Source organism: Tilletiopsis washingtonensis, assembly GCF_003144115.1.
Source record: "Tilletiopsis washingtonensis strain MCA 4186 unplaced genomic scaffold FA09scaffold_27, whole genome shotgun sequence".
In the NCBI taxonomy this organism is placed as follows: domain Eukaryota; kingdom Fungi; phylum Basidiomycota; class Exobasidiomycetes; order Entylomatales; genus Tilletiopsis; species Tilletiopsis washingtonensis.
Window position 1 is genome coordinate 169,909 of NW_020312024.1, and position 13,453 is coordinate 183,361.

Consider the following 13,453-nt stretch of genomic DNA (forward strand, 5'->3'; position numbering starts at 1 on the left):
CCGATTGACCTCGGGGCTTCTCTTGCTCCGCTTTGTTACCCCACACGCTCCTCGTTCGCCGAGTCGATGCACGCCTCTTGCAACGATGCTTCATCGCTCTTCATTCTGAGCTCCTGCATCCGACCGAACGGAGCGCGCAGAGGAGCGCTTCAGCGGCAGCGTCTCGGCATGTGCGCAGCTGCTGCGAGTATGAGCGCCACGCGAGAGCGTGTTCCCGTCTGAAGCAAGCGTCAGACGGCGAGCCGGAGAGGCGAACATTTCTAGATGACATTTGCGGCGCAGAACAAAAGAGCGTCGTGGCGGGAAAAGAGCGTGGGCGAGAGGAGAGAGAGACACGGCGAAGGTGATGGGAAGCAGGGCTCGAGATCATGTGTGCGTTCTGCGTCCTTCACTTCTTCGTGTCCTTGTCCTTGCGGTCCTTCCAGTGCTCGAGCCCCTTCTCCAGCATCGCGCCCGTGACTGTTGCCAGGCATGCAGCGTGTGTCAGCTTCGTGCTCGCCAGACCTGCGGCCCCCCTCTACGAGATGGCACGCGCTCGGATGACTCACCAGCGCCAAGCATCGCATCCTGGATGCGCTTGCCATTGCTCGTCTTCTTCGACTTCTGACTGCCCGACTCGCTGTCGCTGCTGCTGCTGCTACTCGAACGGCCCGACTTGCTGCCGCCGCGCTTGCGATTGCCGTGCTTGTCTGCGCGGCAGGCGATGCGCTGTGTCAGCGATGTGGGGAAGGGCGACGAGGGCATGTCGAGCGGAACAGAACAGTCACACTTGACTCACTGCTGCGACGCGGCTTGCTCCAGCCGTCTGCGTACCCACGAGCGATCGACGCCTGAGGAGCTTGCGTCAGTTGTTGGAGACGACGAGCGAGCAGCAACAGGACGCACCTGGATGTGCGGCGGCACCGCGCCTCCTCCATAGTGGCCGTACGGACTCATCATGCCTTGAGCTCCCGTGCCGAGGCCTAGGCCACCATGCGGGCCGTACTGCCCGTACGCTGCAGCCTGTGCGGCCCAGGGCGGCGGCATGCCGCCCATGCCGCCGTACGCACCCATGCGCGGGTCGTAGCCGCCATAAGGCGAGCCCCAGCCCTGCATGGGCGCCGAAGTGGGCGGCGAAAAGGGCGGAGGCGGGACGCGACCGCGAGGATAGAACGGAGGCTGACTGGGTGAGCCGTAGGGGTTCTGCGCTGAGGGCGCACTCCACGGTGGAGGAGCGCCCCACGGCGATGACGCAAAGCCATGGCCATAGCCTTGAGGTGCACCGTACGGCGGCCAGCCTCCAGGTGCACCGCCAGGCGCTGGTGCACCATACTCGGCGCCCGGATAGCCGGCGGGCGGATAGCCGTAGCCGCCGGCTGCGGCGGGCGGCTGAGGAGGGTACTGCTGCGGCGGCGCAGGCGGCGGATAGGCGGAGCGCGAGGCATGCTGCGCCATTTGCTGTTGCTGCTGCTGCTGTTGCTGCTGAGCTTGCTGCTGCGAGCCCGGCGGTGGCTGAGAAGGCTGTCCGCCGGGCGGTCCGCCAGGAGGAGGACCAGCGCCGCCGCCGCCGCCACCGGCGCCGGGCGGCGGCGGATACGCGTCGAAGGCGCCGTAGTAGTTGCTGCCGGGCCACGCCATCGATGCACTCGGACGACGCTGCTCGCTCACCGGCTGCTGCTGCTGCTGCTGCTGCTGCTGCTGAGCGCGCTGTCGTGGCTCGCGCTGCGCTGTGCGCTGCTCTTGCTGACCGCGCGGGTCGTGCTGCTGCTCCGGATGGCCTCCTCCGCGCTGCTGCTGCTGCTGCTGCTGCTGCTGCTGCTGCTGGGCGAAGAGGGCGTACTGCTGTGCCTCGTAGTACTGCTGCGCCTCGAACTCGTGCTGCAGACGCTGGTACGCGGCGAACTCGTCGTGCTGCTGGTGCTGATGCTGGTGCGACTGCTGCCAGTAGTCGTGCTGCTCGTGCGAGCGCCGCTCCTGCTCTTCTTCGTGGTGGTGACGCTCTTTCTTGTCCTTGCTGCGTTCGTGCGAGCCGCCTGCGCGATGGTCGTCGCGGTGGCCGTGGCCGTGGTGGTCGCGGTGGCGGTGCTTGCCCTTGTCCTTGCTGTGCTTGTCGGGCTTCTGCTGGCCGCCAAAGGCCTCCTGCGCGTAGTTGGCGACGAAGGGCGCAGCCAGACGGATGCCGGTCTTGGCTAGGTCGGCGACGACGCCACGTGCCGCAAGGGCACTCGATGCGTCGGCCGTGGTGAAGAGCGCACGTCCGAGATGGAAGTGCGCAGAGGTGGGAGGTGGATGGCGATGAAGGAGGAGAGAGAAGGGCGAGCTGGACGAGGGGTGAGGGTGATCACAAGGGCAGATGAGGCTGAGTCCGACGAAGAGGGGGAACAAGGGCTTGGTACTTTGAGCGCGCGCGCCTTCTTAGGGCTTTGTGCTTGTGCAAGCCTGCTGCGCAAATGGCACGATGGCTGAGCTGCTCCTGTGACGGCATCGAGGCGGCCGGATGTCCCGCTCGGGGCCGGCCAGCACGTGGTTCTCGCGGATGCGGGTCAGAGCACTGTGTTCCTGGCGTCAGGGGGCGGAGCACTCTGTTTCACAGCCTCACGGCGGCGCCAGGCGGATAAGGCCAGCTCGCCGCCGCCCGCTCCTAATGCCCACATGGCTGAACGCACGCTTAACTGCTGGTCGCGAGCATGATGATATGAGCATGAGGATGTCGATGTTGTACAGGTGAGGAGAAGCGCGTAGAGGAAGGTGAAAGCCGCAGTCCTGAGGGAGAGGCGACCGCGACGGCGAGGCGAGACGAGGATGAGACGAACGATCAGGCGAAGCTGCAAGGCAAGGTCAGGCGACGGTCAGCAGCGAGCAGAAGGCAGCAGGCGCTCAGGAGAGCTGCTCACCGGCCAAAGGTGCCGCGCACCATCCAGTCCGAGCCGACCTTTTTGCGCTTGTCCAGATCCAAGCCATACATGCTCCTCAGTGCCGGGCTCATCTCCTTCTTGTCGCCTTCCTTCTTAGCTTTGGCCATTATGGCCGCCGCCGCGCTCCCCGCTCCCGCTCCGGCATTCATCGTCTCCACGCTGGGACCCTCCAACTTCTGCCTCTTGCTGCCTGGTCCTTCCTCCAGCGCAGCAGCGAGCATGGCAGCCGCTTCAGCCTTGCGAGCCTTCTTCTCCTCCTTGCGTCGCTGCTTCTCTGCCTCATCTTCTCCGCCCTCGACGCCAGCATCGAGCTTCTTGCTCTTGCTCTTGCGCTCGGCCTTCTCCTTTGCCTCGATTGCACGACGAGCCTCCATGGCAGCGCGCATCGGAGCTTCCTCCTCTGCCGTAGGGTTGAGGACGACGACTTCTCCCGTCGGAGAGACTTCTCCCTTTGCGAGTACGGCCGCATCGAACGGCGTAGCGCAGAGCGGGCAAGGCTGCATGTCCTTTCCCTTCTCGCTGCCCTCCTGATCACTGCCGCTGCCACTTCCCGCCGCCTCCTCCTGCCCGGGCGCCTTGCGCTTGGAACTAGAGCTGGACGGCGTGCATGTGGCGCGCAGACCTTGTTCGGACATGACGCATCCGCAGCGGCCCATGTAGACAAAGCGCGCCCGGCCGTTCATGGCACGCTGAGTCAGAGGACACAGGAACGACGAGCGAGCAGTCGTGAGCGTGGAGGAGCGACTGAGCGACTCGGGAGCGTCGGACGAGGATGCCTCGGGAGACGGCGTGAGCTTGAGCGTAGTAACGTCCTGTTGTGATTGAGACACATGAGACGTCAGCCCAACGATGCCAATGCGAGGAGTGCGCATCGATGGTCTGGGCGTGCTCATGTTGCAGCGCTTGCCTGACTGCACCCGCACCTCTCTGTCCAGCACTCACCGCCATACGTCTAACATGCGCCACCTCGTCCAGCTCGCCCTTCTGCTGCTGCTGCGCCCTTGCAGCGAGGTGCAGCAGCATAGCCTCGCGATTGTACATGCGCCCCAGCTGGTCCGCCACGACGGGCTGCACGAGCGGCTCGCGACTGAGGCGACAGAGCGTCCAGAGGAGACGAAGACGCTGTGCGGGATCGGAAGCGGACGAGTCGGCCTTGACGCGCACCATGTCGGTGCGCCGCGCGATGGTGCCGCCGTCGGCACCCATGATGGAGAGAGGATAAAGCGGGGAGAGGGCGAGGGTGACCAAGGTGTGGTGGCGAGAGGTAAGCCGCTGCGCGCGCAGCTGCAGCGCTCATGCGGTGCCGCGCCCCGCGCGCCAAGGCGCTGTCACACGCCATGGCGCACTAGACTCGCAGCGCCGTCGAGGTTGTGGCGCACGGCAGCAGCGACCCCCACTCGAGCTCGACAAACGTCAGCTCTCCGCTCCGCCATCATTCCACTCCGTCCACTCTATGTATTCCTCACAGCTCCGCCAGCAGCCATTCGCCCGCCTGTCCCACGTCCCACAGCGCCACGCCCACCTCTTCGTAGTCGCGCAGCACCTCGGCACGCATGGCCATCGTGTTGGCCGAGGGCCAGTAGGCGCGGTAGTAGCTCGCGAACGGCTTGCCGCCGTTTGCCTCGGGCGGCACATCGGCGGGCTGTTGATGCGAAGGCATCGGCGCCACAAAGTCGATGTACTGCTCCCCCGATTGCGGCTCTTGACGGATCAGAGCCTGCCAGCGCAGCGTTAGTACATGCGAGCAGAGCGGAGAGGTGCCGCAACTCACCTTGTGGTCTTCTAGACGCGCAATCAGCTCGCTGTGGGTGAAGGGCTGGCCGGCAAAGCGCAGCACCGCCTGCAGGCGCGAGTCGGCCTCCTTCTTGTCTGCCTTGGCTCTTGCGGCCGCTTGTGCGTCCTGTTCGATTGCCGCAGCGCGCAAGGGTGAGTGCGACGGGCCAGCGTGACAAGGACCCGGCGCAGGCCGCAAGCAGCAGCGGTAGCGCACACCTGGAGACAAGCCGACTTACCGTGTTGTTGTCCTTGCTGACCAACGGACTAGGTGGGGGAATCTTGGGCACGCCATTCGTCGACTCGCTCTCCTTGTCGAACCACCCCACGGGATACGCATAGCCGTACAGCGGGAAGCCCATGAGGAGTTTCTGCCTGCTTCCCTGCATCAGCACAGCGCTTCTCCGCTCTCCGTCGTCGATGAGACGGAACCGCAAAGCACAACTCACCGCACGCCATGATGCTCGACATACTGCGCTGTCGTCATGTCAAAGCCCGCAGCCGCAAAGCCGGCGCCTGATCCCGGGCCGAAGAGCCCATTGGCGGCGCCTCCGTCCACCTCCAGCGTGCCCTGCAGCATCTCAATGTTCTCGCGCAGCCATTCGAGCGGCGTGTTTGGGCCTGGCACCTGAAGACGACCGCGCTGGTCAGGTCAAAGTGCAACTAGCGCGGAGCGGAGGGAGACGTACCCGAACTCCATCTTGCCTCAACGGGCTCTTTGAGGGCAGAGCATCGACGTCAAAGATGTCGGCATACGCCAGGCCTTTCATGCCCGAGTAGTCGTATGTCATGCTAGTGACTATTTCCGCTCTCAGTCAGCTTCTGCTGCCTTTCCACATTCGATGATACGCGGATGCGGGCGGCGCGGCAACTCACTCAGATCCACCAGTGGGGAAAGTGCCTTGTAAGCCTGCAGGGCAATGACGTTCATGCGTGCCTCGTCGCCCGCCTCTTCGCCCTCCTTGATGCGCCGAAAGGGCGGCAGAACAATGCCGAGCACCTTGTCGTGCGCGTGGAGCGCTTCACTGAGCTCCTTGATGAGATGCTCCAGTGCCCATACCGCGCCGACTTCAAGCACGAGACCGTCGTAGCCCTGAGCTTGCACGTGGGAGATGATGCCGTCGACGAAGGAACGGAGCTGGGAGTCGGAGGAGAGGAGCTCGGCCAGCAATTCTGCCGTCCATGTCTTTCCATCACAGCGTCAGTCTCGCGACTGAGCCCTCGCATGACCGTACCGTAATGCAGTCCACCCCACATCTCTCCTGAGACTCACGTTGTCAAGCGCAAATCTCGGCACCACCTTCACCCTGCCCTCGCCCTCCTCCTCTCCCTGCTGGTTCTTGGCGGGCAGCTGCAATCTCCTCATCCACGCCGCATCTTCCTCGGTCGGCTCGCCGCGTACTTCATACCACGTCGTAGCTCGCGTGTGCACCGGATCGACAGTGTGCCAGCAGGGCGCGACGTGTGTGAACTTGTGCCGACTACGAGAAGCGTGTCAGATGCTGCGGAGGAGGGAAATAGGGGATGAGGAGGGATGACGCACTACTTCTCGACGAGCCCGGTGCCGCGCGGATTCCAGGGCGTTACATAGCCCAGGACGTTGCGGCTGAAGGCCAGAGCGGGAGGCGTGAGTGAGGCGGGTTGCACACGTGCTGTGATGCGCGCGACAGTCGAGAAGCAAGGCGGGACACTCCTTGCCCGTCTCTGTTGCCCTTGCACCACTAGATGCACCAGCTCTCTCACTGCGCGCTCGCCCCTCTGCCCTTGATGCACACTCACCCACTCCTCCTCAACTGCGCGCCCGTATCTGCCGCCTCTGCGGTGCCGTTCTGCAAGCGCGTCACGCGTTCGGCGGCGAGGATGGCGCTGCGGGAGGGAAAAGGCGAGCGGAGTGCCTGTGCGCGTGCGGCGTGCGGCACTGCGGCGAGGAGCGCGAGCAGCAGCAAGGGCAGCAGCGCGACGAGGCGCGCCATGATGCCGGGGTGTGGGAGAGAGCAAGCAAGTGGAGCGGACGCAAGTGCGAGTGCGGGGAAGCAGGCACGTGAGCGCCCCTCTCTTCTCACGCGCCGCGCTGGCCGAGAGAGGCACGCGCGCCGTGCCGTGGCCTGCCTCAGCCTGCCTCGTGCGCCGGCGCTGTGCCGGGCCGGCTTCCCCGCATCGGCGCGTCTCGCAGCGTACGGCACCTGGCTCCCATCTCTCTCTCTCTCCTCCACTTCTCTCCAGCTTCCGTTCTTTTTTCTTCTCTTCGCATCCCGCTCCTTGGCACGCCTCCCTCCCTCCCCCGCATCCGCTCCCCGCGCGCGCCCACGTCACATCGCGCCGCAATGTCGCTCGCAAACGTCCATGCCGCCCTCGAGCAGGCCGTGCTCGAGCCGGCGTACCACGATGCGCTGGCGGTGGTCAAGGTGCGTGGGCGAGCAAGGCAATGCGTGACGAGAAAGAGCAGTGGGGCCGGCGAGGCACCGCGGGTGGTGCGCTGGCGAGATGCTGGTGCATGGAGTGGGGCGCACGAGCATGGGGGGCGCAAGTGAGAGGGCGTGAGGGCGTCACGGCTGGGGCGAGAGAAACGGCGCAGCTGGCGCAAGGCAAGCGGAACAAGGCGGCGGGAAGTGAGAGGCATGCCCGGCGTCTCTAGCACGTCTCTTCTGCCTCATCCGCACGCGCACTGCTCACTCCACTCGCCAGGCCGCGCGCAACGGCCTCGTCTACGGCGCCAAGATCCGCTTCCCGCACGCCCTGGTCATGTCCATCCTCTTCGGGCGCGGCTCGTATGCCGACCGCATGCGCTTCGTCCTCACGGCCACGCGCCAGCACGCGACGAATCTCTGCAAGTTTGCCTCGCTCTACAAGGCCGTCACGATTCTGCTGCGGCGGACGCGCGGAGGCAAGCCGAAGGGTGGGGATGCGTTTCTGGCGGGCGTGGTGGGAGGATATGCAGTGTTTGGCGAGAGAAACGCGGTCAATGAACAGGTGAGTGTAAGGCTGGCGGCTGGGCTGCGAAAGGCTGGACAAAGCGGACACTGGGCGGCGGGCGGCGGAGCATGAGCAGGGGCAAGGAGGAGTGGAGGCAGAGAGAGTGTATGAGATGAGGGCGGAATGCGCAGCCGCTTGCATCCACACGCAACGCAGCGGAGGGGAGCCAAGTCGAGCTCGGACGAGCGTGCTTGCGCATGAATGTGGCCACCTTCATCTCGCCGGCTCTCCATCTTCGCTTCGCGTTGCAAAGCCTCCTCCCTCTGCTCCTCTTCCCCTCTAACAACGCTCCTCAGATCGTGCTCTACTGCGTCGCCCGCTGCGTCTCTGCCCTCCTGCCCCGGCAGCAAGTGGCTTCCAACTGGCCGTCCGACCGGCCCATTCCGACCGAGAGCAAGACGTTCAGTGTATTTGCGGCCGTCGTATGGGGAAGTGTCATGTGGCTGTTCGATCAGCGACGACAGAATCTGCAGGGTGGACTGGTCAACTCGATGGACTGTGAGTCTGCCGCACGTAGCGAGGCGAAGAAGATATTGGCTGATATCAAGCGATGCGCAGATCTTTACGTCAACGCGGAGAAGTGGCAGAAGTACGTGCTCTTCGCTCTAGACTGGATGCCGAGCCTGCGATCACAGTTCTGCATGCTGACACCTCCCCTCGCCCCTCCTCTCTCGCTCTTCAGCCTGCGCACACTCATTTGGCACAACAAGTAGACTTGCCCGGCCTGCTTTTCAGTCGCTTCGCCTCTCGCGGCGCTACCGCCTCTCCATCACACGCTAGACGCCCTCACGCCTCCCCGTCTCCGCATCTCGACCCAATCGATCAGTCCGGCTCGCAGCAGTTTCAAGCTTGCAACTTGATTTTGGAATCGCCGTTGAGAGGGAGAGACGTGACGGGCGTGAGGAGGGGGTAAAATGGTAAGAGCTACATGAGATTTGAGAGACGTGGATCGGGCTGTGATGTGAGACGAGGCGGAGGTCGGGGTCATTAGGCGCTAGACGCAAGCGATCTGCGGGCGTGGCCGTGAGATGCAAGGGCGAGGGAGTGGAGCGAGGGACGTGTAGCTAGAGACAGGGGAACGACTGCGGCGCGAGATGATGCTGAGGCGCCGAGAGGGGTCAGAGGATGCTCGACGACTTCAGGCAGCGTCGTGCCCTTGCTGAGCCGACGTTGCGGCGCGTGCACCGGCGGCACATATGCCTGAGGCTGTGCGGGCGCGAGAGCGGCGGAGAGAGAACGAGGGACGATGGCGTCGTGCGTCATTGAAGGCCGACGAGGTGCGAGCGTCGGCTCTGCAAGGACGTGATGCACCTGCAGACGCTTCGAGCGGCTTGCAGAAGGCGGGTAACTACGATGTGCCGAGCCCGAGCGAGGAGGCGAAGGAGTGTGGCGCTGCTGAGATGGCGTACGGGTGTGCTGCTGTTGCGAAGGAGTGTGGAGCCACGGCTCGGGCGCAGGGTAGGCTGCGGGCCGGGAGAAGTTGGGCGTGTCGAAGCTTGGCGAGGGGGTTGTGACGCTTCGAGGCGGCGTGAGAGTGGGCGATTCACACCAGCGCGGCTCGTTGGAGTGTCTCGAGCGCGGACGTTGGTCTGCCGAGGCGGCGCGGTGATGCGGGGTATAGATGGTGGGTAGAGTCGAGGCAGAGACGGCGCGGCGACCATGCCCGTGCCCCGGCGCAGGCGAAGGAGGAGGTCGAAGTTGCTCACTGCCGTACGCCGAGTGTCGCCGCTGCTTCTTCTGCGCGGCGAGTGCGGCTGCAAGTGCCTCTGCATCTTGTGCCGAGGCAGTCCAGCTGGTAGGCCGAGCAGCGCGGGCGCGAGAGACGGAGGCGGCGGGACCGGCGCTGAGACTACGACCGCCTGTGGGTGAGTGTTCGCGCGAGCTGCTGTGGTGTCCGTGCGCTGAGCTGGGGCGCAGAGAGGAGAGGATGCGGGCGGGAGTAGTCTTGCGCTCGGGAGCTGGAGGCGCATAGGCACCGGCGCCCCAAGTAGAGCCCATCAGCGCCGGTGGAGGTGCGGGAAGCGTCCAGGGATGCTGTCGGCCGCCGCGGTGGGCCATGACGTGCTGCTGATGGAAGGATGGAGGAGGAAGAGGCGAGCGCGGGTAGACTTGCACTTGCAGGAGCGGCCGGTCGACTGGCGAAGGATCGAGAGCGAAACGCACAGCTTGCTCGCTCCTCGAACGTGGACGCCGAGTAGAGCCTGCCTGGTGGGGCAAGACGCTGGATTGAGTGTCGATCGGAGCCAGTGTGCGTGCAGACGCAGGGTCGACGCATGGCTCGCAGTGTGAAGTCTCGCTCGAGGCCACGGCATCGCCGTCGTTGGAGCTTGGCGAGTCGGGCGTCGGGAGCGTGTTCGACGAGCTAGCCAGACTGTGCGTAGCGCTGGAGTTGACGCTGTGCTCGCTTGAGGCGCTCGAGTCGCCGCTGCTTGACAAGGCCTCGCGACTGAGTGGCTGCGCCTGCCTCTCTGCCTCATTGCTGCAGTCCAGCAGTGCGCTCTTGAGCACACGCGGCGAAGGAGGAGCGACGAAGCTGTTGCTGCGTGAGACGTGTGCTGTGAAGGCAGGCGCGAGATCTTCGATGCGAGTGTGCGTGTGCGAAGTAGCCGAAGCGGGAGAGCTCGGGTAGTGTCCTTGGCTCGAGGGCGCGCGTGAAGGGCAGACGACGGCGTCGGAGTCGATGGCGAGACTGAGCGGACGAGAGCCGGATCCGCAGTAGAGACTGCGATGCTGCCACTGTCCGTGCTCGTCGAGCGTCATATGCGCCGCCAGCGCCGCAGCGTCGACGTGCTGGCGCGACTCGGTCGTAGTGGCGCGGAGCATGGGCGGCGTCATCGGCTGCAGGGGAGAGGTCAGCGCTGAGGTCACAGAGAGACGCCGGCCCAACTTTCGCTACTCCAGGCTGCCAACTCACGAGCACGGAGGTGATGGGCGCCGTGATGATCGGCGCCGAGCGACGGCGCTCGCTGCGCGCATTGACGGGCCGCTGAGCCCTCGGCGGCGTGTCACGACGAGTCGATGTATGCGAGCTGCGGCTAGGCGAGTGGCGTGCCGGCGTGACGCTGGCGCTGCTGCGCGGCGGAGGCGTGGTGTACGACTCGTGGCCGCGCGTATGCTGCGACGGCGCCGGCTTGGTGCGCACGGAGGAGGATGGTGGAGCGGCGGCGGGGTGCCGCTGCTTGGGTGTCGCGGGTGCCCTCGCGGCTGCCTTGTCGGCAGTCGAGGGCGAGGAGAAGCAGGAGAGGCGGGAGAACATGGCGCCAGCGGTGGTGGTGCTGACGCGGCAAGTCGTGAGAGGGTCGTGAGGGTGCAGAGGCAGGAGCAAGCGCCAGACTCTTGAGGGCGAAGGCGAAGGCTTGGCCAGCGAAGCTCGGCCAGCGGCGCGGCGAGGCCCGCCGCCCCAAAAGTCTGCCAGCTCGCCGCATCTATTTCCGTGCACCCTTGGGCCTGCCTGACCTCAGCAAGGCACGTGCAAGTGGCTTCGCAAGCGCCACTCTCGCCAGCTCGCCGCTGCAGAGTGTAGCTTATCTGGTACGCAACGGGGATGGCCTGAGCGGGTGTGCCGCCGCTTGCGTGCCTCGAGGCGCGTAGCCGGATGTGCCCGACCGGGGACAGCTGCGTTTCAAGGCGTCTTGAGCAGGCACTGAGCGCTGGAGAAGCACTTGCCGCGCCCTCGCAAGAGACCGCAGGTGAAAGCGACACGACCGAGAGGGGCAGGAGAGGAGCGGAACGTGCGGCCAGGCGCGGACGGGCCCCTGAACATGCCTGGGCTGGGCCCTAGGTCGCCGCACTCGCCTCGGCGGAAGCACAAAGGCACCGCGAGCTTTGTCAGGCAGATGGCAGGCGCTGCAGAGACGGAGCCGCTCTCTGCCAGCCGCCACCCGCGCTGAGAAGAGAACCGTCGTGGCGCATGTCGCAGGAGTGCAGGCTGCACCGCACCGGCCTCCGACGCTCGCACTTGCGCACCTCGCACTCGACGGAAGCGCGGGAACGAGGGCGCACCCACCGCACGCTCGCGCCTCGACGCACAGGCCGCACCTTTCCTGCGGCAGGGTCCCGCTCGCGCCAGGCGGGCCGTGCACCCTTGGCGATGCCGCGGCGTGGCCTCGGACGTGCGGCAGGCGGGTTTTACGAAGGGCTCGGATGTCATGCTGCCGCTCTGCCGCTGGCGCGCAGGCACGCTGGCTGGCTTTTCGGGAAGGAGCATGTGACGCCATTGTGGCTCCTCGTAGCGCGTCCGGGCCCGAGGGGCCGAGGGGCGCGAGGGGCACACAGTGCGCTCTAGGCACCGCCCGCAGCCACTGTCGTGCCTCGGCCGCGCGGCGGGCGCAGCGAGAGCTTGGTAGAGTCCCCTCTTGGCGCGACTGCGTGGCTGGCCCGGCCCCTGAGGGGTGCATCGCGGCACCGAGAGGGGTCTGCGTGCTGCGGCAAACGTCTCCGACGGCCGTGAGCCGACTCCCGCGCTCGAAGAGGAGGCAGCCACGCACGCTGTGTGGCGGCGCCTAGAGCGATTGTGCACCTGTCTGCTCCCTTGAGAGGCCTCGCTGTGCTGAGCCCCATGACCGAGGCGGCGGTGCGGGCTTTGCGGACTTGCGCAGCACCACCGACTCATCGCCGACGCCTCGCGCTCAGGCCGGCAGCGTGGGCATCTTTCGCACGGCGCAGAGAGCCAAGAATGCTATGCGCAGCGCGCATCTGTACGCATACGATGCGCTGCAGCCTCGAAGGGTGCTTCTTGACGGTTGTGATGGATCGATGGGAAGCCGCACCGGAGCGGAGCGGATGCCCGTTGCTAGCGAAGCGCGTGGGAACAAGGCGAGCTTCGGCCGAGGCGCGAAGATCCGCGGTGCAGGCGCTTGACGCGCCTCTTCTCGCAGGTCCACATCCTTCGCAAGTCGCCTGCTCCCGCTTGTGAGTGGCCTCTCGTTCTTCTGGCTTCGTCTGCTGCCTCTCGCAGCCCCTCTCTCCCCGATGATGTCTAAAAAAACATGTTAGACTGCTGAGCTCGCTTTCAACGAGTCCACATGGCGATATGAGCTCTGCTCACCACTCCTGAGGGGTCGAGATGGCTGCGAGGCCTTGACGATGCGCACGGACGAGGCCTGCTCTACAGTGCCACTTGCTGACACTTCTCTCTCCAACTTCGCCGGTCTCTGTGGACAGAAGCATTGCGCCGACGCTGAAGCCGGGATGCAGTGGAGCAGAGGGAATCCATTGCGTCGCTCGCCACACTTCTTGTCCCTCGCGTCTCAAGCGTCAGGAACGCCGCCAATGTCAGGACCCCACGTGTGTGAGATCGAGGTGCAGCAGCCAGAAGAGTTTGCCGGGTCTGATCGCACGTGCTGCCTGTGTGCTGCCAAAGGTTGACGATCGGCGTGAGGCGTGATAGGACAGCGAAGAGGCACCACGTGCGACGGAGCGATGCTCAGGGCCGCTACGCATCCTTCTCGTCTCTTTGCGCAGCGGCAGCAACTCGGAGCCCCACCAGCCGGCGGTTCCGGAGCGGTATTGTGGCAGATCTGCGGCTCAAAGCCGCCTTGGCGGCCGTCATCGTGCGGGCGCAGACGGACGCGAGCGGTTAGCGTGCGGAGAACGTGCGCAAACGCGACAGAGCGCGCCACGGCCAACGCAGCATCAGCCGCGACGCCCCTGACGCGCTCGCAAAGGCACACCTGGGCCGCCGCACAGGCACGCTGCATTTGGAATGTCAGAGCTTGGCCATCGGGCAGCCGGGCGGTCGTGACGGCGAATTAGGCTGCAGTCTCACCTGCACGACAGTCAAATGCACAGGCGTTGGCTCGCCGGAGCGCCGG

The 13,453-nt window shown here is 65.5% G+C and overlaps 8 protein-coding genes across 8 annotated transcripts; 2 read left to right on the forward strand and 6 right to left on the reverse strand.

Moving 5' to 3' along the window:
* Nucleotides 1–250: 250 nt before the first annotated feature.
* On the reverse strand, nucleotides 251–1,641 carry FA09DRAFT_332677 (hypothetical protein). Its single transcript, XM_025743559.1, has 4 exons — nucleotides 886–1,641; nucleotides 779–830; nucleotides 549–689; nucleotides 251–459 (listed from the first exon to the last, which is right to left on the reverse strand). Exons 1-4 carry the CDS (start codon nucleotides 1,615–1,617, stop codon nucleotides 389–391), a joined length of 996 nt encoding a protein of 331 aa, XP_025595049.1. The 5' UTR covers nucleotides 1,618–1,641; the 3' UTR covers nucleotides 251–388.
* Nucleotides 1,642–2,351: 710 nt separating this feature from the next.
* FA09DRAFT_168139 (hypothetical protein) lies at nucleotides 2,352–2,788 on the forward strand. The gene has a single exon (XM_025739275.1). The coding sequence runs from the start codon at nucleotides 2,477–2,479 to the stop codon at nucleotides 2,705–2,707; it is 231 nt and encodes a 76-aa protein (XP_025595050.1). The 5' UTR covers nucleotides 2,352–2,476; the 3' UTR covers nucleotides 2,708–2,788.
* FA09DRAFT_332680 (DUF602-domain-containing protein) lies at nucleotides 2,656–4,080 on the reverse strand. The gene is made up of 3 exons (XM_025743560.1): nucleotides 3,837–4,080; nucleotides 2,874–3,706; nucleotides 2,656–2,804 (listed from the first exon to the last, which is right to left on the reverse strand). The coding sequence occupies exons 1-3, from the start codon at nucleotides 4,059–4,061 to the stop codon at nucleotides 2,795–2,797; spliced, it is 1,068 nt and encodes a 355-aa protein (XP_025595051.1). The 5' UTR covers nucleotides 4,062–4,080; the 3' UTR covers nucleotides 2,656–2,794.
* Nucleotides 4,081–4,335: 255 nt separating this feature from the next.
* Nucleotides 4,336–6,666, reverse strand: FA09DRAFT_332681 (glycoside hydrolase). Its single transcript, XM_025743561.1, has 9 exons — nucleotides 6,447–6,666; nucleotides 6,211–6,273; nucleotides 5,941–6,148; nucleotides 5,544–5,853; nucleotides 5,357–5,466; nucleotides 5,117–5,295; nucleotides 4,907–5,042; nucleotides 4,666–4,794; nucleotides 4,336–4,611 (listed from the first exon to the last, which is right to left on the reverse strand). Exons 1-9 carry the CDS (start codon nucleotides 6,638–6,640, stop codon nucleotides 4,357–4,359), a joined length of 1,584 nt encoding a protein of 527 aa, XP_025595052.1. The 5' UTR covers nucleotides 6,641–6,666; the 3' UTR covers nucleotides 4,336–4,356.
* A 446-nt stretch (nucleotides 6,667–7,112) lies between these two features.
* Nucleotides 7,113–8,410, forward strand: FA09DRAFT_332684 (hypothetical protein). Its single transcript, XM_025743562.1, has 3 exons — nucleotides 7,113–7,637; nucleotides 7,937–8,138; nucleotides 8,199–8,410. The coding sequence occupies exons 1-3, from the start codon at nucleotides 7,410–7,412 to the stop codon at nucleotides 8,351–8,353; spliced, it is 585 nt and encodes a 194-aa protein (XP_025595053.1). The 5' UTR covers nucleotides 7,113–7,409; the 3' UTR covers nucleotides 8,354–8,410.
* On the reverse strand, nucleotides 8,169–11,079 carry FA09DRAFT_168217 (hypothetical protein). Its single transcript, XM_025739277.1, has 2 exons — nucleotides 10,555–11,079; nucleotides 8,169–10,478 (listed from the first exon to the last, which is right to left on the reverse strand). Exons 1-2 carry the CDS (start codon nucleotides 10,894–10,896, stop codon nucleotides 8,628–8,630), a joined length of 2,193 nt encoding a protein of 730 aa, XP_025595054.1. The 5' UTR covers nucleotides 10,897–11,079; the 3' UTR covers nucleotides 8,169–8,627.
* On the reverse strand, nucleotides 11,080–12,390 carry FA09DRAFT_168208 (hypothetical protein). The gene has a single exon (XM_025739276.1). It carries the CDS (start codon nucleotides 12,250–12,252, stop codon nucleotides 11,263–11,265), a length of 990 nt encoding a protein of 329 aa, XP_025595055.1. The 5' UTR covers nucleotides 12,253–12,390; the 3' UTR covers nucleotides 11,080–11,262.
* Nucleotides 12,391–12,756: 366 nt separating this feature from the next.
* FA09DRAFT_168239 (hypothetical protein) lies at nucleotides 12,757–13,450 on the reverse strand. The gene has a single exon (XM_025739278.1). The coding sequence runs from the start codon at nucleotides 13,337–13,339 to the stop codon at nucleotides 12,890–12,892; it is 450 nt and encodes a 149-aa protein (XP_025595056.1). The 5' UTR covers nucleotides 13,340–13,450; the 3' UTR covers nucleotides 12,757–12,889.
* Between the last annotated feature and the right edge of the window lie 3 nt (nucleotides 13,451–13,453).